Consider the following 25,520-nt stretch of genomic DNA (forward strand, 5'->3'; position numbering starts at 1 on the left):
TGATGTGGAACTGGTTTAGTTTTCATCCGTCAGATACACAACAAAGCACATTTTTGGTAGCGCATGCTAGCAGGCCGTCATTATTACCGTGTGTTTTGGAAAATACGGCACACTTAAAATCAATCCTTTGATTTTTCTGAAAATCGGCAGTGCCCCTTATAATCCCGTGTGCCGTATGTAGGAATTCTGGTTGTGTTTAGTGACCTCAAAATGATTTTATGTGGTACACGGCGCTCGAAAATCTGTCAAATGTTTTGGTACGACTTTGCTAAGCTACGAAGCCGCACCGCTTGATGGATTGTCGGAGTTTTACGGCTATCGTAGGCAGGAGCCTTGCGGAGTGATACGTACTGTGCTTCAACATAATATTACCGTATTGTGTGTGTATAACCTCTTTAAGTTTTGTGGATATTATACATGGTTATGCTGAGGATATGTCGGCCAATTCCCACTGGAAATGCCTTTTGGTTAAACTGTCAGTAAGGAATTGGCATTTGCACTGTTAATTTTTTATATAACTTTAATGTGGATAAAAAAACAGCTGCTCTTTTAAGTGAAAATACATTGATGTTTATTTTATTTTTTTGGCACTAAAGTTGTGGAGTTGTAAAGTGTTTTGTCTAGTGTCAATTATATCGTCAGTCATATCATTACCCCAAATTTTCAAATGTATATCGTGATAAATATTTTTGGTCATATCACCCTGCTCTACTTTGCACTAGTCTATTGTCCCCCTAGTATGTCTCTAGTCCTGTTTCTCTCTGCTCTCGCCTCCCTCCCCTAACCCCCAACTGGTTGCAGTTGGCTGCCCCTCCCTAAGCTTGCTTCTAGAGCTGGGCGATATATCGAGTTTTTAAAAAATATCGATATATTTTTATACGAGATATAAGGTGTGACAATATCCTTTATATCGATATAGTCTATGTTACGTTATAACTATACTTGTGGAGCCGCAAGTTTGCCTCTCTTTCGTCCACTTTTGTCTTTACGCAATGTACTCTGCCTCGCCCCTCCTTCACTGAACACAACTCCCCCTCCTCCCCCATCGCTTCACCTGCAGGCAGCGACAAGATGGACACGGCAAATCTCCGTTAGCGAGTTACCGCGGATCGCCTCGTGCGTGGGGCTGGACGCCGTCAACGTGTTAGCTAGTTAACCACGCTAACGCCATGCAGCCCAGAGGCGCTGCACAGCCTAAAATCCTTTCATTTTCTCAAAAGTTGACAGCGCGCCTTATGTATGAATTCTGGTTGTGCTTGATGGCCCCGAACCGATTTTATGTGGTACACGGCGCTCAGCAATCTGTCAAAAAATGTTTTAGTACGACTTTGGTAAGCTACGGAGCTGCAGCGCTTGATGGATTGTCAGAGCATTACGGCTACCGAGGAGCCTCGCGGAGTGATACGTACTGTGCTTCAACGTAATATTACCGTATTGTGTATAAGGACCATAAATGGCACCTGTTAAGAGACGTGGTTACGAAGAGGATTTCAAACTCAATGCTGTCAGTCACACAGTAGAAGTTGGGAACCAGAGCAGCTGTGAAATCTGTCTTTGTTATTATGCTCAGCGTCTTTTAGTTTACATTTTGACTGCACAATTGTGAGCTTTTTGTTATGCACAAAAACAACATAGTTTTCTTTTATTTATGGAGCATTATTATTTAATAAATGCTCATAATTTATTTTTGAGTAAATTTTATGTACATCTATGCTCTATGTTAATAAAAGTGCCTGTGTGACATCTGGGACACAGCTTTGACTAAGAACTCTCTTTTTGTTCTTACTTTATGGCTTTAAAAAAAATATTGAGATATATATCTTATATCGCCGTCCAGGTAAAAAATATCGAGATATGAATTTTGGGTCATATCGCCCAGCCCTACTTGCTTCTGGTGGAGGTTTCTTCCTGTTTAAAAGGGAGTTTGTCTTTCCCACTGTCGCCAAGTGCTTGCTAGGGGTTTGTCTGGTTATTGGGGTTTTCTCTGTATTATTGTAAGGTCTTTACCTTACAGTATTAAGCCCCTGGAGGCTCCTGTTGTCGTTGTAATTTGGTGCTATATAAATAAAACTTAACTGAGTGCTTTTGAGATGTGTAAAATGTCAGTTTTAGTTTTAGTTTCACCTCCATGGGCAACCACAAGTTGCAGAAATAACTCTTGAGTAAGTTGACCAAAGGGCATAAGACTGCCTGCAAAAGCATGACCATGTCTGGCTGTTGTAGCGAGCGTGACCCACATGACCACGAGTAACTTCAGGCTATTAAGGTCATTAGCAGGCGATATCCCAAGAAGACACAGACATGTATACACACACAAAGTGTATTAGGCCTTAATACACCAGGCTTGTAAAGCTCCTCACCCTTAACTAAGGGATACAATAATAAACCATTTCAGCCATTGTAATTTTGTTTTATGTGCATATGTGTGTTTGTGCATCTCTCTGCTGCTCTGTTGTTTGGTTTTATGACAGCACCAGGCTCTCTCCCCTGGCCGGTGTGTTCACGGTGACTTATGATTAGGTAAAGGTGAGCCGAGGTGTCTTTCTGTTTGTACATAGCCGAGCAAATGACTCATGAGGGCTGTTTGTGTGTATACCCACAGTAACAGTCGCAGCGATCAGACCTTGAGCTAAAGCCCCTTCCTCCTCCTCCTTCACTTCTTCCTCCTCCTCCTTCTGTCCTCTCTTTTCATCTTTTCATCCTCCTATTTAAGCTGCTGTGGTTGAGGCTGCTCCTGGACCAGAGAAAGAGAACCTTTTAAAAAGGAAATAAGTAAACAGGAGGTAGCCTGAAGAACACTCCGGTGAAAGGAGGCAAAGAATAGCATGGGAACACGCAATGTGCGCTTGAATAGGAGTTTGCCTTGAGACTCAATGCTGCGTCATTCGCTGACATGTTTCTGACTGAAAATGTCAGTTTCTGGGGTTGTATCCAAATGTGCCTCTATTTTCTTTTCCAGCAGGCACTATTGATTTATTTATTTATTGATTGTGTTGTATTATAGGTAATCAACAGCCTGGCTGAGCTGACTATAGGGACCGTCTGAGCTGATCCACCGAGCATGCTGTGAGTGGATTCGGGTGGTTACTGCGAGAACAGATTCTAGTGTGACAGGTGTCTAGGCAAGTGGAGGGAAGTGTTTATTAACCTGCCACTCAGCAGGTTTCCATTCACCCCTCGGAGGGGCGCGGGGATAAACCCACCAGTCACGTTTGTAATTTCCACTCACATGTTCCCATGTGGCCTGTTTCTTGTCTTTAATTCACTGCTAGACTTGCTGCCTCAGTGCCAGTCTAATTGTCATTTGTTTGATTACGTCTTTGCCTTGTCTTATTTCCTCTTAGACACGAGGAGTGATGTGTACTCTAGTCTGTTAGTGCGGCTCTCCACTGAAGTGTTTAGACTTTTATGAAGTTTGTGCTTCAATCTAATGAGCTTCAAACGAGTCCCCTTTATGCGGGCTCAGAGGAGTTACCCACTGTAGCGAATTATAATTCCTAACACGCTGTTTAAAGGCCTTTGAATGTTCTTCATAATGGCAGGTCTGATCAATTTGTTGCTTGTGCAGGGATCGGCTGCTGAGGATTGATGAAATAAGAGTTTTTACAGTATTTGCAATAAGAAAGAAGTGATTCAATCTTTAGGCATAACAAACAAATGGGCAGTTAATAAGAAAAGCAGGTTGGTAGCTACGGTTGCCACTCCTGAGCTCTTAGAAAAGGAGTAAGAAAGTTGGACTAGTCCTGAGTCTGACAACAAGTCAGTATGGTAGAAAGCTTGACGGCTGCCCAGCCATTCACAAAGCAAAGTCTTGACAGGAGTCCAGTCAGATAAACTCTGCGTCGTGTTGTTGTATGGCAGGCATTCGGTCAAGCTGATTAGGTCTCGGGAGGATTAAATCCAGTTCAATTCAATCTTTACTGGCACCAAAAACCATCACAGCCATGTTTATTGTATATTCTGGGGGTCTGTGCTCAGCTGCAAAAACTGATCGGGGTTTCCACCGACAATAAGGGATTTTTTTTTCTTTTTAAATATTTATTTTTAAGAGGCTTTCCTTAGGGATGCACCAGTGTTTTTTGTTTTTTTTCTAGCTCTAATATGATAACGATAGCTTAGCTTCAGGTGTCTGCCAAAAAGAACAACTAAAATGTAATATAATAATCAGTTTACTTAATTATTATTGATAAGATGCAGGTGAGCAGCTGAGCATATTGAGACGTTGCAGAGCAGGTGCACTAAAAGCTTCGGGTGAGAGCGACAGAATGAAACAGTCTGTCTGATCGTGTCTTTGATGTTAACTGACACAGTTTGTGCACGCCACAATGTTAATGTTAGACTGTTAGTGGTTGTGGTTACATACTTTCATACCGTTCATTATCTCGTAACAATAACAGTTTTATTTATAGAACAGATTTCATTAGATGAAAACTAAATGTGCTTAACATAGAAAATGAAGAAACTTTGTAGGTTTACGTTGCTTTAAGGCAGTGAAAACAGCAAAACGGAATAAAACAAAACAGCAAAACTTATTAATTGTAGGCCTGTGTGGTTTTGAGTCTGTTTTTGAATGTAAATACAGATGTAATTGATCTCGAGTGAGCAGGTTGGTTGTTCCAGAGAACAGGATCACATTAACTGAAAGCACCTTCAGCAAACTTGGATATGATTCTGATAGTTAAAGATCTGAACCTGATGACCTGAGAGGTCTGACTGGGTTGTAGGCAATCATAAGGTTGTTTACTGTGCTGATAGGAAATGTTAGTGTAGCCATAAAAAATCTTGTTTGTTAAAGGACAGTTGATCCAGCTGCCTACTTGATTACAGGAGTAATTGAAGCTGTTGAGGTAAATGGCCTGTATTTGTATAGCGCTTTACTAGTCCCTAAGGACCCCAAAGTGCTTTACATGTCCAATCTTGCACCCATTCACACACACATTTACACACTGGTGATGGCAAGCTACATTGTAGCCACAGCCGCACTGACAGAGGCGAGGCTGCCGGACACAGGCGCCAACGGGCGACCACTACCAGTAGGCAATGGGTGAAGTGTCTTGCCCAAGGACACAACGACCAAGACTGTCGGAGCCGGGGCCCGAACCGGCAACCTTCTGATTACAAGACGAACTGCCAACTCTTGAGCCACGATCGCCCACATGTGTCTCACTAAACGTGTCATCATCATCCAAAGGTTTCATTTTTTATAAGTCAGCAACAGATGTACTAAAGTTAGCTGCAGGTCCTTTGTTGAATTCAGCTTTCAGCCTATCGGATACAGTACACTCTTCAGCTTTAGACATATTTTGTTTTTGAGTAGGTGTACTAATTATTTTAGTGTGAATCAGTACTCGTTAGTACCAACATAACTCGTTAATAGTGTGGTACCCATCCATAGTGTTGTCATGTTTCTGTTGTCTTGTTAGGCTTTAAAGTAGACATGTGCTGTTGCTTACACATTAGCAATGTGGAGCTACAGTGGGCTAAAAGTTTGGGATAGTATAATTTTGGACTTGGACAATCTTTGCACCATTTTTTACTGTTTATCATTCGTTTTGATATCTGTCCCTTACTTGTTAGGCTGCGGTAGGCTAGATGTTGTTCGCAGCCAGCAGGCCAAACAGCTTTTTCTGGAAGAAACACTGAGTGCACGATAGTTGCAGTGAGTCACAGCTAAAGCCTGGCCAGGATAACAGTCAGTTGATTATATTGCAGCACATGTAGCCAAGTAACGTGTTCATCTGAAGTTGCCAGTTAGATTGTGAAATGCTGGAAAACTAATAAAAATGAACCCACGATTGTTTCTTTTCAGTGACATTTATATTCGTGCACTCCTTAAACGTCTGTGTCAGCACTGGTCTCAAGAATTTGCGATCTGTGCTCGATACAGTTGGTCAAATCACCTTTAGTTGGCGCTTCTTCGTCACGCGCCATAAAGGAACAGGAAGCTAGAAACCACATAAAGCTGAAAGAAATGTATTGGTTTTGCTAATTGAGATCAAAACACTACAATAACACAACATTCTACATTTTTATTAATATTTCTATTTTCTGTCTATTAGTCATTTCATACACGGACCAGTTTAGAAAAGATGAGTCCTGATCACATACTTCTGGATGGCACTATTGATGTGAAACAGTAGCCTTGACAGCACTGTGATGTGTTTGCCAGAAACAGTTTAGCACCTGTTGTGCTTTGAAGCTGGTTCCTGTTAAACTATCATGACCTGTTTCGCACATTGCTGGTAGATGACTTTGTAAATCCTGTCTGTATTTTGTTACTTTCATAAGGGTCAAGTTTACTGCAGTGGATGATGACTCAAACAGCCCCCACTTGTCTTCATTAGATGTCAACCCTTGACACGAAAACGCAACCATTAAGCCTTTAACAGCCTCCCACAGTCCTTCTCGACCAGCACCACCTTTCCAGCTATTGATGTGAATTAAATAAATGAGGTCAGCGTATCTGCTGTTTGCTGGAGGAGTGACAGGACAACTTTAATCTCAGCCAAACCGATTTACTCAGGAACAAATAAAATACAAAGAAACCCCTAAAATACTAAAAAAAAAAAAAAAAGCCAAACAATAACATTTTAAGTTATCTAAGTGACTTATATATGTTTAACCTAAGTAGCGAAAGACGGCGGTGGGTTTGAAAACGATTTGCCGGGAGCCTAGACCCCGGCTAGCTATCGAGCTAGTGGGTAACAGAAGTCTCCGAAAACGTCGGAGCGCTTATGAAAATATGTGGTGTCTTGATAAACTGAGCAGATATTTGAGGTTTATACAGTAACATTCTCGCCTGAAAATATGTTAAACGTTTATTTTGTGACCCAGAAAGAATAATAAGAGTAATATTAAAACTAACTAGCTGCCGCCATTGTTGGAGACTGAGCTGGGCTGCGCTATGAATTCTGGGACACAGCTTCTTCTTCTTCGGGGTTTAACGGCAGCTGGCATCCTTGTACATGCAGTGCTGCCATCTTCTGTTTCAGTCCGTTATTACACTCTTAAATCCTACTACTTATTCCTGCGTCTTTTGTGATCTTACAAAGCTTCAAACGACGCGTCGACTATTAAATAATAATCGTGACTAGTCGACTAATCGTGGCAGCCCTAATCCAAACACTGGCAAATTTGGAGCCTGAACATGCAGTCCAAGACTGTAGTATGTGTTGGTATGTGGGGAAAATGGATCAAGCACCGCCTTACAGGAAGAGAAGCGTGACACGTTACATTTCTTAGATTTAAGATTAAGGTTATATGTTACAATTCAGTGAATATTTTTTAACTAATAATTGAATCTCTTTCTCTGTTTGTGCATCAAATTAATTCAGTAAAATATAAACCAAACTATTCTGTAAACCATAATCTGTATATAACGATGAAGAAAAGCGTGTTTGCATGAACTGCAGTGGGTCTGTGAGTTTTGTAAACAACGGGGGAGTAAAGACATTGTTTTCCTCTCAGTGTTAATGACTCGTCCTTTACTGCCTGTTCAGCAGCCCGTGTATTTTGTGCCCGCAGGGTTGCCGTCCGCCATGTTAAGGTAAAGCCCAGGTGTGCGGTGTTGACCATGCTAAAGCGCCTGGACAAGATCCGCTTCCGAGGCCCCAGGACGAGAGACGAATTCCCGGATCTGGCCGAGTCGCCACCTGCCTCCGACAACGAATGTAGCGACGACATGCAGCTGAAGCCGAGAGCAGCTCTGCGTGACACGGAGGACGTCCTGCGAGACCCCGTGAGTGCTCGTCATTTTGTTTTCTTTTTTTGTGTTTGTTTGTTTTTTTTGTTCTGTGATGGAAAGGTAAACACACATGGGAGGATTTAGGGTTTTGTTTTGTGACTCATCCATTAGTCCTTCTAAAAAAGGGTGTGATGCTAAATCACTGAAGTTGGTGTTTCCTCAACAGAAAAAAGGGGGGAGACAAGCAGGGGATTTTGCTTTACTATTATCATGCTGGTTTGATGTTGTTCTCCAGCTTAAGGAGCGCTGCAGCTGAAAAGCAAAACCATGTTGCTGTTTTTAAAAGTTCTCTTCTTTCTGCTTATCTGAAGAGGAACGAAAAGGGGAGGGCTCATCATGAAAAGAAAAATGGAGGAGATGGCAGCAGTGAAGTTTTTCTAATAGCGGACATAAGATATAGATAGCCATCAGCATGAGTCAAGAGCCTAAATACTGGAAGCATTTGTGAGAAGTAGAGAATGAAAAATGGTGGGAGAGAAAAGATTTAAGCGGGGAAATTGATGGAGGAGGCGAGAGGACAGGAAGTTGGCCTCAGAAGATTGGACTCCAAGATGTCTAGAGGGGAGGGCATGGACAAGATCCAGAGGAAACTGTAAGAAGACTAAACTTTGTGACAAAATAAAAAAACACCATGTTTTCTGATATTTCTTCCCCCCACGCTGGATGCTGTTCTGAAATCTGAAGCTTTCTTCTGCCCTCAGTGGTGACTAAAAACGGCAGGATTGTCGTCATTGCCGTGCACACTGACAGATAATTAAATCACCAGATTAGTCACTTGATCGTATCATTTCCTGAATAAATGCTCAGATGTCTGTCCCCTTTCATTGTTTTTTTTTCTGTCTCTGTTCAGAGAGAGAGTTTAGGTAACTGTTGCTCATGTGGCCGTTCTTTGAGTTTTCCTGCACAAACTTGCACAAATCAAATGAGCGATCTAGCCGTGAATTCCCTTTTGAGCATACTTTATAGGCATGTGCAACGTGTCTGTATTTTCATGTGTTTGTTTTCACATGTGCACCTGTGAGCTAGGATATAATTTTGTGTTTGCCTGTGTGCATACCAGCCCACTGAGAAGGCATCACCCACATCACAGCACTGATGACTCACACTCTGAAGCCCTAAAATAGACCAAGCTTGCTCTCATCCCTGCTGGGATGCACACACGAGGCATGCACTTTCTCCCACATTCCCTTGTGTATCTTATAGCCTAAACGGCATGGTGGATATCTCACCTTTTGTCCACAGTACCCTTAAGAGGTCCTTATTGTCACACTGGAGCCCACCCTGGTGGCACCACTGATGTGTGCTTTTTACCCTTCAGGATTGGGTCATATGGCCTAAGTGGAAACCTAATTTCATTGCCTCATCCGTTTAAAAAGAGCGTGCCCTTGGGCTGCTGAATATATACACCGATACTTCTTGACAAACTAGCTTGTGTCATCCATATTAAATAGGCAGGATGTCATTGGGCAGATGGCGCTCAGTCATTGAACAGACGAGCGCGTGCGACCCCGCCGGCCTCACTTTACCTGCTGGATCAGGCAGCTTGATCACCGCAAATGTTGGACTTTCAGTGTAGCCATTATCTATTGTAATGGTCTCTTTCACCCAAGGCAATGACCAAAATGTAATGTTAATATTCAAATGTGAAAAACTAGACTTGGATTATGTATTCCTGCCATTATGTAGCACATTTTCTCTCATTCTGAAGCAGGATATTGTGGTTATAAAGAAATAACCAAACTACTGAAGCATTGCTTCAGCCGCCAGCCATGCGGAGCATTAATCACCTAAAAAGGACTGACTATAACAAGTCACCCCATGAATTAAAACGAGCTCTACAAATTGAATCAATTGTACTGCCTTAAAATACTACAAGTACCCAATAGGAATAATGTAAAAATCAAATTATAAATGTATTTATTAAGCACATTAAATGACCAAAGTGCTGAAAAAAGGCACAGTGGATAAAATAAGTGAATAGATGTGAAATAAGTAAAGTACATGCTAGCAGGTGCTAAAAGTGTACAGTTGTAGTTGGAAAAAGGCACAGGAGACACAATGTGCAACTCGGTGTCAGAGGCCAATGAAGAAAAATGAGTTTTGTGGGTAGTTTTAGGGCAAAACAGAAGGAGCAGGTTTGACAAAGAGGGCAAATGTGTCCTGGAGAAAACGCGGGACCATCTGAGCAGCTAAGTGTCAGCTGATTGGATCTCCATTTGCACATATGTAGACATCAATATATTCAAATGTCTCCATTTCCTCCAGCTGCATGTGTGCATTTTAATTAGATGCATTTGTTCTTTTTAAGTTTTACATATTGTCATGCATTTAAAATACTTGACCAGCTGTTAGCGCTGAACAGCTTCGAACCTGCCATTCAGTGCCAAAGCATGTACTCACTAGACATGAGTACTTGAGCCTGTAATGATACCATCAGGATTTAAACTCAAGACTCTTATCTCTCTCTGTTTTTCATATTAAGGTCCAAAGATCAGTTTTGTAATGGCAGAAAAATCCAAAAAAGTTGAGCTCTGGGTTACAGTCATCCTTTTAAAATGTCAACAGTAGCCAAACCTGATTTATATACTTTGTAAACACTGCAGAATACAACAGAGTGGGTTTAAATTTGTCATGTATGAGGAGCTGTGAGCACCCTTTAAGATGTTGCTGTGGCAAGCGGTGTCTTTTCTTAGTATACCTTCTAAGTTGTATATTTTTAATCAGTTTTATTGGATTTTAAAGTGACTTTTCAAGCAACACCTCAGATACCTGAGACATTTTTTAGAAATCACATGGTTTACAGCAAATCTGCTTGGGAAGGGGGGAGGGTGGGTAGTTTCACTGGCAGAAAAACAAAAGTGAAAGTGAGAAGAGGCACAAATAATACTTGTGTGGCTATCTTTACAGCTGCATGTTCGTTAACAAGTGCTGCTATACTTGCATGTGCCTGCTGTTGCCTATTGTGGGTTTGTTTTGTTTTTTTTGCTGCTGCCCAAATACATTTGTTAATTGTTTGTCATTAGACTTGACAGATCAAAAAGTACGACCAGCGGCCGCTTGACTGCTGCTCTGTCAACACAAAGAAGGTCTCTATTGATGTGCTCAGAAGCAGAGCAAAAGCTTTGAAGTCTTCCTCTCTTATTATCACCTTCATCTGCGAGGCTCTCTTCTAGCCTCCTGAGAGTTAAAAATCAGGAGTAGAGTGAAGTCGGCACGTGAGATCCCAGGAGCTGCTCTCTTCTCGAATGACTCGGAATCGGGGATGACTGGACATTTTCAGGGCGACTTGTCCCGTTACCTGAGCACTCCAGCGCAGGAGCCCAGTCCAGCCCCTACATTAAAGCGCTAAGAGTAGCCTGCCTCACAGTGTAGGAGAGCACTTAGCAGCTGGTCGAATCTCTCCTCTGTACAGGAAAACTGTTGCTAACCAGGACATCTCTGCATTTGTCTTGTTCTGATGATATTCTCCTAGAGGCTAGAAGAAAATGGAAACGGAGGTGCTGTCAGACAGGAAGTGTTTGCATCGGCAGAGTTTAGCAGAGTAAGTCAGTCATAACTTGACATTTTAAGCCTGACTTGATTTAGACTTGCAAGTTTTTCTCTTTAAGGTTGGCCACAAACCCAACTTCTAGTCACGAGCAGGCATAAAGTCTGTACAGCAGGTACCACTGAAAGAAAATGTATCGAGTTATATATAGATTTTTAAAAGCCGGCTTTCAAACAGAAAGGGCTGAAAGAGATATCGAGGAAGTGATTGAGAGGTTTCAGTTTTTGCAGGATTTTGAAGCAGCTGTCAATTTATGTTGGGCTTCTAGCCAACAGCTGGCAGCGTCACCGCTTTCCAGGCTTTAAACAAGTAAAAGCAGCTGAATACTCCCCAAAAACATTATTATTATTATTATTATTATTATTATGTATACTTTTTAGGAGCTGACTACTGTTCGGGTTTCCCCCCCCCCATTTTTCCTCTTCACTTTCTTAAAAAAAATAAAAAAATACTGTGATCAGAACAATTACATATTTATATCCTGGTGTTTGTGGATGGAAGGGGCCGGTATAATCATGAAGCCTATAAAATAAGTGAAGTGAGAAATGGCTAACCTGAAGCAGAGAGGTGCAGAAACTACTGAGAGTTGTGGCTCAATAAACAGGACCGTCAGAGCTAAAGAGCTCCAGGATGAAGTGGGTTAAATCTCCTCCTTGACTCAGATCACCCACACACTTATCCAGTCACAGACAAAACGGGTGCAAATCACGGAGACGCGAAGAATCCAGTTTCTTGAATCTTGCAGGAGTGCACAATGGCAGCACATTTTTAAAACTCTGAGGTTTATGAAGGTGCTTTATATTGTAAGGTAAGAATCTTACAGTAATACTGCAAAAACCCACAAAATTAGAACAATGAGTAAAGGACAGTGTGAAGGAAAAACTCCCTTTTAACAGGAACCTGGCAGAACCAGGCTCAGGCAGGGCCAGAAGACGTGACTGGCTAAGGTGAGATGACTAAGCAGCAATAAGAAAAATTCAATTCAATTTTAGTCAGCTGAAGCTGATCACTTTTCATAGCAGAAATCACTCAACACTTGGATTTAAAATTCAAAATATGGATGGAGTAAATGAGTTCAACAACATCTCTTAGCTTCTGTTTTATACCAGACAGACTGGATTAATATTGCATTTCAAATAGATTCCAGGGCGTGACCTTATGCAGTCTTTTGCTGAGGTTGCAGATAAATGGTTGAAGGCTGAGTGGGTGTGATGCAAAGTACAAGTTGATATTTATATAGCAGCCTTGTTGCTTGGAGAATTTCATTAGATGGAGGTGTTTCCTGTGATTTGCATGCATGTCACAGTTATATCTGTTCAGGTTTCTCAGCGTGCATTCTCAGAAGAGATTGAGAGTTTCTCTTTTTTTCCAAACGGAGGGTTTCCTAAACTCGCATCCCATGCTCATTAAAAGGAGAGAGGGGGAACACAATAATTAATTAGCCGATAATTGTCCAGGGTGACGTCAGCGTTTGACCTACTTTTGATAACCGGGACATTATGAGTGTGAGCGGACGCCTGCGTAAAGCATCAGAGGCGTGTATAAGTGATGCGTCCTCGTAGGACATAAAACAAAGCCGCCAAAATCCAAACTAAAGCGAATCGTTGCTCGCAATGCAGCAAAAAAACATGTTTGCCCCTCTGTCCTCTCCTCACATTTCCTCCTCATCTTTCTCTTTCATCCTGCTGTCTTCATTTACGTCTCTGCCCTCTTTCACTTTCTCTCTTTCACTCAACATCCCTCTTCTTCGTGACACACTTCCAGGAGAGCCTCTCATTTGTTTTCTTTGAAGTGCTTCTGTATTCAGGGATGCGCTATCCATGGCGGCGTCGCTGTCTCACCAGCCTTCGGTGTCGTTAGACTTTGGCTCTCTCCCAAAGCACTTTTTTTTTTAGGTCACCATCAGTTTTGTGCTACTGCGCTCTCGTCCTCTGTCTCCCTTGCTTGAGATGTTGCAGTCTGTCTATGCAGGCACATGCAAGCCTCACCGGCTGCTGTCAGGGAGAAGCTGCTGCAGTGTGTGTGCGTTAGTGTATGCGTCTGTTGTGTGGCGAGAGTCTCTTAAAGGACCCCCGCTATAGTCGAGCAGCGATGCTCAACCTGCAGTGCTCATCATGCACTAGCACAGCCGTCTCTCTCATCCTGTCCTCCTCCGTCATCACCCGCTCTCCCCTTTTTTTCCTTACCCTTTTCTTCTCATCCCGCTTCCTTCACTCTCTCACACACAGTCATCATCTCTCAGTCGTTGCCATACATTTCGTCCACCTCTCCCTGTGTGTCAGGGTTGTATCCCTCAGTCATTGCTGTTTGAGTCATCAGTGTTGCTGTAGTCAGAAGAGGTGGGGGGGTTCTCCTCTTTTTCGCCCTCCTCCTCCTATCTCGCTCCTACTGGACTCGAACCAGGAGAGGAAACATTGGTGTGAGTCACTGCACCATGCTAATCTGTGTGCATTAGATCATATGGGATCTCCCTGCTTGTGCTCTCGTGTGGATTTTGTGTCGCGTGCATGGAAATAAGAATTCAAATCTGTTTTTCTTTGTTGTTTCTCGGTTTTTGTTTTGTTTGCCTGCGTGCCTGTGTATGTATGCATGAATGAATGTGTGTGTCTGTGTGCACAGGCTGGTTCGGGGTCTCCCACTATGGCTGCAGCCATACAGGACTTCCAGAGGTCCGAGTCAGAGCGGCTCAACGAAGTCAAGGGTCATTTGGAAATTGCCTTATTGGAGAAACATTTCTTACGTGAGTATGCACACACACTGCGCTTTTCTGGGCATTTATTTTCCAACTAAATATGATTGTTTAAGCTGCTTTTATTTACTGAAACTTTATTTGTGCTGCTTGCACTTGAAGCTGAGAAAAATCCAGTTTTTGAGGTGCCAGTGTAGGTATCAGCCAATCAAAAGTTGATCACTGAAGTGGCTAATCAGCCTGTTCTAAATGAACGCATTTCCTAACAGGCAGCTAACTTGGCTGATAACTTTTAATTGAAGCTCAGCTACCTTGCTTTGTGACGATTGGTTACCGTTGCTATGGTAGTCGCACCAGCAAAAATAGCCACACAAACATCCGTAACACCCACCGTCGAGCACCGGAGCAGCATATCTGAGTCCTGCCTCAGATTTTCTGAATTACCCAGAACTAGTGATGCAGCAGTTCAGTCGTTTCACTTCAGGTCTTATTTGATCTTATTTGTGCTTGTTAAGCATCTTTACTGTCGTTTACCGCCACACTAGTTTCTTCTTTTTTGTTTGCTCTGCGTGCACCTTTTCACGTGAGGAGTGGATCTAACGATGAGAATGTTACTAGAGTTGACTCTGACTAAATAAAAGCGTCCCGATGACACAGAGAGGAGGACAAAGCAGCATCAGAGGAGGAACTTTTCATTCGTGTCATCTCATTTAAACCACAGTCTGTGGTTAGGTCACAGACTAGTGTGGAGCAGCTGGTGCACTGCTGCTGACACGTGGCACACGCAGACCAACAAAAAGTGGCTAAAGACACCAGCGCCTTAGATTTGCCCGTTGTCAGCGATAGTTGATGTAGCTTTTTGAGTGACAATTTAGCCGATTGTGTCCAAATATCGGCTCTGTCCCATCCCATTCCCATTGTTTCATAGAAAACTTTATATTTGGCGAGATGATTGCAGCTGTAAGAGAACAAGTGAAAATGTCTGTTGCATTGTGTTGCACTGGTGATTTGGTGTTGTAGAGATATCGCCTCATGAATTCATCAGTTTCTTATCTAAATGGCCTTTTTGTTTGTTTTTGGTGTTGCTTGTACGGCAAATGTAGCAGGCAGCCTCTCATGCTGAAGAGATGGTTTTTGGTGTAAAGAGTCTAAGAACTCGTGCTGGCACTTAGTGATGTCTTATGATGCAACTCGACACAGAAATGTGCTATTTGTGTTGTAGGAGAGATTTTAGAAGTGATACGTGTTTCTTATTAAGAAGAATCACACATGTTGTAAATTCCTGCGAAGTGACAAACATAATCTGTGTCATCTTGTGAGCTCACTGAATTTGCGGTTTAACTGTCTGATTCATTGCTCGTGGTTGTTGTGCACAACATCGTTATGTTGGGCTGCCAGTCGGTTAGATTCAAGAAATGCTGATGAGTTGCTCAACTTTGGAGCTTCTATTTCAGCTTCTATCTGATAAGCAGTACTTGGTTTTACCAGAGGCTGTATCAGAATTTGGTGGCATGGTGACAGAGGCCACACCCATTGTCTCATACCCAAACGGACCAGATGATTACTTGATCAGTGTTTTGTGTGATTGACTGATATACATGGCTTTTTGTCTGTGTCTGTTTTCATTTTGTCCTTTCTGCTGCCTCATTGGAGACTGAAAATGATCAGATCCAGCAAGGTCAGAGTTTTGTTGGAACATTTCCCTCGGGGGTTTGAGAAGAGGTCTAAACAGGGTACTTTCAAATCCTGCAAGCACATGGTTTATCCGAAGGACATCTCCCAGTTGTTGTCTCAGACACTGAAAGCAATGTAATGCTTGTATGTTAGTTTTTTTTATTTGTTTTTTAAACAGTATTACAGTAGATTGCCCTCAGTGTCAATGACAGAAAATACTCAAATTTGATGAAATACTCAAATCCAGGCATTCTGTCATGTCATCATCGGGTTAGCTTAGCTCTCTGTAAGGAAGCCTTTCTCCAGTTTCTCGAAAGCAAGTTGAAGGGGAAACAAATACACAACACTGAACAAACTAGTGTGACTGTGTAATCTATGCTAGAATTGACAGTAACAAAAGCAGTATCATCTTGTTTTGGTAGCTGTATGTTAGCAACCCTGAAATTACACTGGAAACATGATGGAACAAGCAGCTGCTGCACTAGTGTTAATCAATCCTCCATGCTACACCAGAGAGGCAGCCTGGGAGGAGACATTACAAAGTGCTAGTGAACCCAGTAACCCTGTAACCCTGCAAAGCGTTTTATGTTTTTGGACCTTATATAAACTCGCTCGATGTGTTTTCAAAAAGATTTCAATCCTTCCATCCATCGGTTTTCTTCACTGCTAATGCAGTTCAGGGTCATGGGAGGATGAAAATTATTGTAGCTATCAAAGGATAGATGGCCATTGAAACTCACATTCACATTGTTGATTTTTAGCTCATACATCTGTCTGACCATGTGCCTGTTCACAATTCACAAGAATCACTGATATCAGCCTAAAGGCAAGACCAAGAGTCAAAAAACTACTTGTCACATACTATTTTTTTAATATGTGCAATAAAATGATTGATAATGTGCTTTATAAGGGTTATAATTATAGCTACTTGACGCAGATTTTCAATAATTAATCTGTGGATTTGTTTTGTTTTGTTTTGTAAAGACAAGCGCCATTTTAGTTTTAGTGTTTCGACTGACTGCATGACATTTGCATTCAAAGTGTGCAGTCCTTCCTCTGTATGTGCAGTCTTTCCGGTGCTAGGTGCTGCAGCCCACCAAAATGTTGCACCCACCTGTAGGTCTAATTTGTCTAATTTGTCATCCTAACAAACTCCATTTGCTTATGAAAGTCATTATGACTTCCACACAGCATCCGATAACAAAACAGTGCTCAGTGTAGATTCAGGGTATCTTTGCAGTTGTCTTCACTGATAAAAGTAGTGGGAAAGTAGCAGATTTTTCTGTAAACCTTTAGTGATTTATGACGAGGCAGGGGAAGGGGGCAAAGCAGGCTAACTCAGGGGGAGGGGACTGGACGGTGCTGTTCTGTGACAGGCTTGTCTAACCTGGTTGGTGTGCAGTATGCAGTTGCTGTACCTTTACAACAACCTTGTTGCCAGTGCTCTGTAATGGACTGTCAGGTCTCCGCCCGCCCTCTTTACCTTTTCTATTAGCAAGTGAGGGAAAGTGTGTATGCGTATGAAAGAGAATACCTCAGGCTATGCCTTCTCTCATAATGCAGTGCCTAAGCTCAAAGGGCTGGACCCGTTGTCATACTGTCAGGATGCGAGTTAGTGAGCTATTTTTCATGGATATCTCTTACTTCCCTTTCCTTGCTCTCTCCCATCTTTAAAAACATCTTCTAAAGCTCTCATTGCTTTTTTTTTTTTCTCTTCATCCTGCCAAGCTGCTCTTTCAGATCTGCCCACCATTCCCTGCTCTCCAATTTCCGGATCAGCCTCAGTTCTTTTTTTTAAAAGTTTTTTAAACTTATTTTTTTGATTTTCCCTTTCTTTCTCTTTATCAGATCACTATGATGTTCCCATGTAATTCCAAAGCTGTGACAGCTCAGAACAGCCACTAATCAGGGAGCCACTTGACAAACCACTACGCACGTTTCTTTCAGTTTGTCTTCAGTTCCTCTTTCACTCTCAGGTTATTCATTTCTCTCACGCCTCTCAATCTCTCATTCCATCTTTGGCCGGTGTAATCGTACTTCTGGGGACGCTGAAGCATGACAATCCATTAGCAAGTAATGGCGTCCTGCTCTCCGCCGTGCGCTCTTGTTATTTTGGCTTCCACTTCCACAACTCCTTTGCCCTCTCCCCTTCTTCCCTGTGCTGTCGTCATACGATAAACTATGGAGGGCTGAGTTTATGGGACGGCTTGCACAATATAGCCTGCTGCATAAGTAGTTATTCATGATTTTTCTCAGTGCGTGTTACACACAGATGAACACCGATTTAAATGCTGACATACACGTTGTCATTAGTTAAAGCTAATAAGATTAGCAGGGTGAGACAAAAGACTCCTTGTAGTGAGACACTGTAGTTTAATGTGCTGTGTAATGGTTGTTTCTGGAACACAGGCGCTATAGAAAGACACTGGTGTACTATGAAGCACCGCATTTTGGTCATTGACATGAAGTTCAGCTTATATTAAGAATATTCTTAATATTTGATGACACCATTACTATTTACAGCAGGTGCAGTTAAATACTTGGACATAGACACTGTACAGCCTGTTGCTTACAGTGCCTCCAGCCAGTCCAGTGCAGCTGCTTCCTCTTATTCCATTATTTCCAGTCAGATATGCAATACGTATCAAAAAGTACTGGGCTCCTTGCATATCTAGAGGAGCTGCTCAGCCAGTGCATGAAGCTCCTGATGCAGTTTATGTGCTGGTGTTAATGCCAGAGGAGGTTTGAAACTTGACATTCAGCATCCCGTTTGCCACTGCATGGCTGAGATGCTGTGGTTGATATAACCTTGACTTTGCAACACTATCAGCAGCAGTTGGAAATGATTACTTTGCAGAAACTGTAACCCAGTCTCGACTGTTGGCTGCTGCCTTAGTGCCTTGAGGCGGTGGCCAGTGTGTCATGTGCTCGTCACTGTTTGTGGGTTTAAAAAAACCCAGATAAAAGAAGTTACTGACGGTCAGACAATAGCCAAAGTTTTTTAAGTCCGTCTTTACACAAATGTGTTGCTGCTTTTACACTCTATATAGATGCTGCATTGGTATACTAAAGTACACCAGAAGGTCTCTGATAGCTTAAGTCGTCTTATTTATAGATTCATTTATATGTAAATATTAGTTTATAGAGGTTGGCAGGAACTCTGAAGTGATATTCAGAGTGGATGGTGAGGAGTAACACTGCTTTACACTCTTTCCCTGTGAGTCCTTAAAGCCCCAGTCACACACAGGCCCAGAGACCAGTTTGTGTCCTCTTGGCAACCACTAAAAGCCTAAAATTTGCCAGGTGAGTGGCATCTGGGAATGTGCACATTTCTTTAGTGAGCACTGATGGATACTATCTAGCGAGGTTCAGTGACAATGCCCACAATAAGTAAAACAGAGTGGAGCAAATGTGGAAAATTGTTGCTTAAAGTCACTTGTTTGTCAATCGTGGTTAAGAGAGCAATTTTATTGTTGAAAGGTCGCTGTTTGCTCACAGCAAGCACGTTTTTGTGATGAGACCAACATGTAAAAATGTAAAATGTGAATAACATGTTAGCTTTTGGACTCATTTTAGCTTCCATTTCTGTCTTAAATTCAGTATAGCTTCTTCGACTGCAAGAAAAGAAGAAAATATTTTGGCCTTGGAAGTTTAGAAAACTGCATTTCCAGGGGGAGCAGCTAGTAATGCACTATTGGGAAATGAAAAATAAGGAGCAGAGATTCAGACATCCTTTCAAACCTTGAAGTGTGTCTTGCTTTTGTGCCGACGTTGGCTCAGCATTTAACCCAAGAAATTATTTGCTCTCCTTGAATCTCTTTAGTATTCAGAGCTATCTGAGTGTGGGTGGTTTTTTTTTCCCCCTCTCTCTCTCTGTGATATCTTTCTCTTGCGTGCCAAAAATAAAACGGGAGCCCACGCTGTATACTAAAACAAACACACTGTTTAAGTAGATTGTCTCCTTCCTGTACAGGAGGCGTGAGTTTCCATTTCAGATGCCGTGTGCGTGGATGGAATGGCCCATGCCTTTTCCCTTGGCATTTGTTGTGATTGGCCCGCGCTATTCTGAGGACACTAACTTGGTTAATTTGTAATCATGCTTCCGGACGTGAGATCACATTTAAAAAAAAGACCATAATGCGTGCACGCGAACACACTCACACACACAAATACACTCTTACTTGTAACAGAGCGTCATCATGGCCTTTTGCTCGATTAACTCTTTTCTTCAGTTCTCCTCTTTGTCTTCAGACAGATCCCAATGTATTCCCTCTATCGCACGTAGTCCCGATTCATGCACACATACCTAACAGTAAGCTATCAGATTAGCTTCATGGGACAGTGCTGTGTTGTTGTTTTTAAATAGATGTTTTCATCAGTTAAGCAGTGCTGCTCATAATTCACTGCCTCCAATTAGCTTTGTAGCCAGTAGCAATAAATGTTTCTGTTGTTTGCTGGTAAGTCAGGTTTCTATAGTTACTGAATGTTTGTGCTTTGAAGCTCTCAGCACCGTGTTAGCATGGGAGTGCATGTCCACCAGAGTGTTTTTGCTGCTTTGACCCAGCATCACATCCTACTTGTAGAAGCGCTGACAAACAGTGGAGGACATGTTGATACTGCTGCTCCCCTGTGCGTTTGTACCTGTTTATACCATAGTATGATTAAAAACCAGTGAAAAGTGAAAATTTGGGTAAATATCATCTTAGTAGAAGTCAGCAACAAAAGGCCTAAAGACCAGTTGGCAACCACTAGTCGCTAAGGACAAATGAGGTTTCCATGACCAGTTGCGGGTGATTGCTAGAGGTGTTGTCTTTGGGTGAAAATGGTCACAAAGAGTCAGTACTAGACCAGAAGCCTTCTTGCAACTGCATATAGTTGGTATGGAAGATGACAACACTTGATAACTATTTGTGAAAGTGAAGAGTGGCACACAAACCAGAAATTAAGACTGTTCGCTTTCAAAGTTTTACTTTGCTGTATTCCATACAAACTATAGGTTACCTTAGCATTTTGCCAGTGGCTAAAGCAATTGGCAGCCACCAACCTCCAGCAACCACTCTCCACCTGGTTGGCAAACAGATATTTGTTTTCCAAGCGATGAGCCAGGGGGTCACCAACTAACCTGTGGCCTGTGTAGCTGAGGCTTTAGGTTTAAGTGATTATTGGATGCTGCCTCTGTGACTCGCATCCAAGTGATATGACTGAAGCAAAATGACTGAATTTGGTGCACCTTTTACAAGAAACTGGGCATGGCCACAGAATCACTGGAAAAGTTGTCATGCATGTTGGTATGGACAATGCCTTCCCTGGGCTAAGCAGGAAAGGGATTGTCCTGCTTGTTTTAACCTGTACAGTGTAGGCCAGCGGTCCACAACCCCTGGGCCATCGACCAGTACTGGTCCGTGAGTTGTTTGGTACTGGGCCACGAGAGTTAAGGCTCGGGTATGAGATTTATGATTTTTCATGGTTTCTTTTATCACTTTTTTAAAAAAAAAAAAAAAAAAAAAAAATTTATCTTTAACTTGGTTTCCCTGGGTCTTTTCCTGTGTGTTATGAATAAATCTTCTTTTTTTTTGGGTACTGGTACTAGTTTTATTTTGTTGTATTTATCCGCGTCACCTTTAATGGCCGGTCTGTGAAAAATGTTGTCGGACATAAACCTGTCCATGGCGCAAAAAAGGTTGGGGACCGCTGGTGTAGGCTGCATAGTTGATGGTATGGGTGGTGGATCAGTGCTCATGGCATTGGTGATGTCTGTAAAGGCACAATTATCAGTGAAAGAGACTGGTTTTAAAGCAAGCCATAGGCAGGGTGGGCACCAATTGGGGGGCTGAGGGGGGACAATGGCCATCGCCAAAAATCTGCGGTGTTTGTTGTGCCACTCAAATATTGGTGGCCCCCATATGGCCACCCCTATGAAAAACATCTGGGAGCACCACTGGCCATAGGAATGCTTTGCTATAAGCAAGAGAATATCAAATAACATATTTTTACAGTGGTATTTGTTTAAAAAAAAAAAGTCTAGAGATTGTCCACAAGGGATAAATTCATATTATGACCATGCTTTAAGATCACCGCATCTATTTGATGGAGGATCCGCTTTGTGGAAAACCAAAGCTACACACTATTTTTTTTGAGTTATTACACAATAGTACAGCAGTGACCAAAGCAGGAATATATGCTGGGGTGTTTTTTTTTCTTTTTTGTTTTGTTTTTTGTGTAGTGTCTGAACATGCTGCACACACAGATGAGCACAAAGAGAACAGTTTGTTTGAGTGATAACACTGTGAGAGCTCTGTGATTATCATGGGAATAGATGTGGAAGCAGAGGGGATATATCAGCTAGAGTCTGTCCTGTGGGTAAAAGAACTGAGCTGTACTGACCCTCCCACAAGTGATAAATGGTAGAGGTTAGTGCCAGTGGAAATCACCTCATGTCGTTATATGAGCCGGCTTAATTTCCTAGGCTTTCACTGCTTTCCTGTCTCGCTATTATTCGTGTTCTTTTTTTTACTCATACCGGCCTCTCTTTGCCCTTATTTCCCCTTTTTGTTTTTCTCTTCTCCCTATTTTTTATTCTTGACTTGTTGATGTTTCTATTTTTTTGCCTACCAGATTTTACATCACAAAAGGCATCATTTGTACTGGGAGCTAATAAAAGAATGGCAAATGAAAACACATATATAGAAATAGAAATCTGCTAGCCAAATGAATTACCCACACCAATGCGTGGATCTCTCTTCTGAAAACATTGGCTCTTGTTCTGGTATGCTAAAGTACAGCTATATTTTCACATTGCACCGTTATAGACAGGTCTATTGGTTTTACCACTGCTAGTCCCAACCAGTTGTAAAGAATTAGGGGTGGGTGCAAGAGAGAGAGGGCGACAGTGCAGTTATCCTGTGTGAGGTCGCGTATTGAAGGTCACCGCAGGGGAACAGGCCACGCTTTGAGCTCTGCAGTGACTGGCTGGTCGATACAGTGTCCTAGCTGCTGCCCTATTTCTAACTGGGCGGGCAGACACACACACACACACACACACACACAGGCAGCTGAAAAAGTGAGCACTAGTAGAATCAGAGGATTCAGACTATAAATGCTGGAATTTTCTCTGCAGTAAAACTATTGGAAGGGTTTCATGGAATAGCAAGTGCATCCCAGCTGCGTCACAGGAAGTGTTGCTACTAGCAGACATTTAGAAATTAAAGAAAGTAAGGATCTATATATTGGCTAAATATGAATATAATACAAGCACATATTGGCCCCCTGTAATAATAGGAGTATATCAGCAAAGCAAATATTGTTTAAACAATTTCAACCTTTCACAGGTGGAAAAGAGCTGAAAACACAGTAAAGGAGGTCTGTACAACATGTGAACTGTAATGTAATGTGTGAAGTGCAGAAAATAAAGTTGTCCTTAGTTGGCTGGATGGCTATGTGGTTTCCCACGGCGTCACCACAGTGTATGGATCCACATGTTTTGATTTGGAACAAATTTTAAACCAGATGCCCTTCCTGATGTAACTCTCCTATTTATCGGGGCTTGGGACCAGCACTAGGAGTGCACTAGCTTTTGATTCCCCTGAGGCTGGATATGGGTCTCCTCCTGCTCTCGAATTGCTGATATCTTGCATCTAAAGTGACTGTTTTAACCACTGGATGATGGAGCCACTGTGAGAATTAAAATTCATCGGGAAGTCAAGCAGACATGCAAACAGTCACATCAGGACAGTGTTGTTTCACTCAAATCTAAAAAGTAATCTAGAAGGAGGGATTCTTGCACAAATGGCGAGGCGCTCAAAAATGATGAATACTATCTGGCACAGAGCAGTTGAGACGCATTTTTTCGAAACACTGGGTCTCTGTGGCTTTTAAACCCCAAAACACGCTGCGCCAAAAATTGGTCCACCCCAAGGATCGGGTCCCCCGACACAAACAGAGTAACATAGTGTACGCTGTTAAGTGCCGGGAGGATTGCCGGGATTTATACATCAGGGAAACCAAACAACCTCTGGCGAAGGGGATGGCACAACACAGACGAGCTACCTCGTCAGGCCAGGACTCTGCAGTCTATTTACACCTACAGGCCAGTGGACACTCTTTCAATGATGAGGATGTAACATCCTGGACAGAGAGGAACGCTGGTTTGAGCGCGGAGTCAAGGAGGCCATTTACGTGAAAAGGGAAAGACCATCTCTGAATCGAGGAGGGGCCTAAGGGTACATCTGTCACCATCTTACACTGCTGTGATTGCAGCCATTCCCCAACTCTCTGTGAATGATACTCATGGCCATTGATCAGTGGTTATTGATCAATGGTCATGAGAATTTGCATAATTAAGATTAAGGAACTGACCTCACAGCCCATTGTTCCTTCACTGGGCTGGTTTCAGTCATTATTCAAATGTACTGTTTATAAGATTGAAACCTGCAGTCAGCTGAGACTGAAGAAGTCACCTGGATGAGTGACGAAACGTTTCTCCCAGAAAACGCTACGTCCACAATCAACCCTTGGAGATCTGGCACAGTTCGGGTGAACTCGGGTGATCATTAGGTGATCATGTGTTGCCAGTTGTACTAAAATCTAAGCATTAATTTTTGGTCCACAATGAATCCTGTGAACTGTGGAGAGATGGACATCAAAAAGATAGCTAGCTGTTAGCTAGAAAACAAAAGCAGCGGGCTAAATGAGTGTGAGCGGATGACCGAGTGGTTCGGGGGATGTGGTCAGTACAAGTTTTTCTGTGAGAACTGAAGTGAGATTTTTACTTTACTTTATAGTTTAGCTTAGGTTATGCAACTGTTATGGGAATGCAATTTTCCAACTATAATAAATCCAAATGAATAGACACAGGGTCTGCAGCAGACCATAGAAAGTGGACCAGCAGCCATTTTTCACAGAGGGGCCTTGGCTCAAGTCACTTTGCTATTCTTTAAGGGAAGAACACAGAAAAAGCAGCTCGAACTCAGACAAGCTGTGAATAATTACAACCACTTTATTGGGCAGCATGTCTTTTGTCATGTCTCTCCTCAACCGCAACCAATCGTTTTCATATCAGTTCAGTTCAATTTTATTTCTATAGCACCAAATCAAAACAAGAGTCACCTCAAGGCGCTTTAGATTATTATTAAAGCAGTGGTTCCCAAACTTTTTTTACTAGGGCCCCCTTTGTTTTACAAGAAAATCCTCACGCCCCCCACCACCAAAACCCCAGCGCACAAACACTAAGCGCACACACACCCATTTTTCTTTTTTTCAAACTCCATTGCGGTTTATTTCACACCTCAAACATTTAGTAAACAATTAAGCAAATACAAGTAAACTGCAATAGTAGTAGTTAGTAATAAAATACACTACTAAGTCGTGATTTGGCACTATATAAATAAAATGTAGTTAAATTGGTTTATTGAAACTGTAATAAACTGTTGCAGCTGATATTTTCACTGTTTTTGGTGGGAACACAGTTCTGTCTGATGGCTGATGCAAAACTTTTTTCTAGTTTTAAATCACAAAGCAGCTGATAAACTGCAAGTTAAGTTTGCAAATGGTTATTATATAGACTAGGATGTGTAGAGGGTGTTTAAAGGCAAAAAAGTGGGAAATATGCGATCTGTCTTTTTAGAGTGTTTATTTAGAGGGAAAAACTTGTAAGGAAGTAATGTAGTAATGAGGAGTGTATTGTAATTGTGGAGACCTATTATGCAGAGAAAAATGGAAGTTATTAAAAAGTCTTGGTTTAGCCTTCTTTGGGAAAATTATGCAAGTGATGGAGTATCTTGCAGGTCTTTGCCTCATCACTCATTTCTTTTGCTGTGATGATGATTCATTGTCTTTCTAAATAAGCAGCCATAGTACTTGCTGCATGA

General features: G+C 42.1%; 1 protein-coding gene across 5 annotated transcripts in view; it reads left to right on the forward strand.

The window, feature by feature from the left end:
* gramd4a (GRAM domain containing 4a) overlaps window positions 1-25,520 on the forward strand; it is a 57,348-nt gene that overhangs the window by 3,588 nt on the left and 28,240 nt on the right. For 4 of the 5 annotated variants that reach the window (XM_087830402.1, XM_087830404.1, XM_087830403.1 and 1 more), the window contains exons 2-3: window positions 7,525-7,738; window positions 13,911-14,031. In XM_087830402.1, coding sequence (XP_087686528.1) covers window positions 7,525-7,738; window positions 13,911-14,031 — 335 coding nt within the window. Of the gene's footprint in view, window positions 1-7,521; window positions 7,739-13,910; window positions 14,032-25,520 lie in introns of all 5 variants that reach the window. The other variant, XM_087830407.1, reaches the window with a different exon arrangement.

This window comes from Neolamprologus brichardi, chromosome 17 (genome assembly GCF_056152115.1).
Source record: "Neolamprologus brichardi isolate AB-2024 chromosome 17, ASM5615211v1, whole genome shotgun sequence".
Taxonomy (NCBI): Eukaryota; Metazoa; Chordata; class Actinopteri; order Cichliformes; family Cichlidae; genus Neolamprologus; species Neolamprologus brichardi.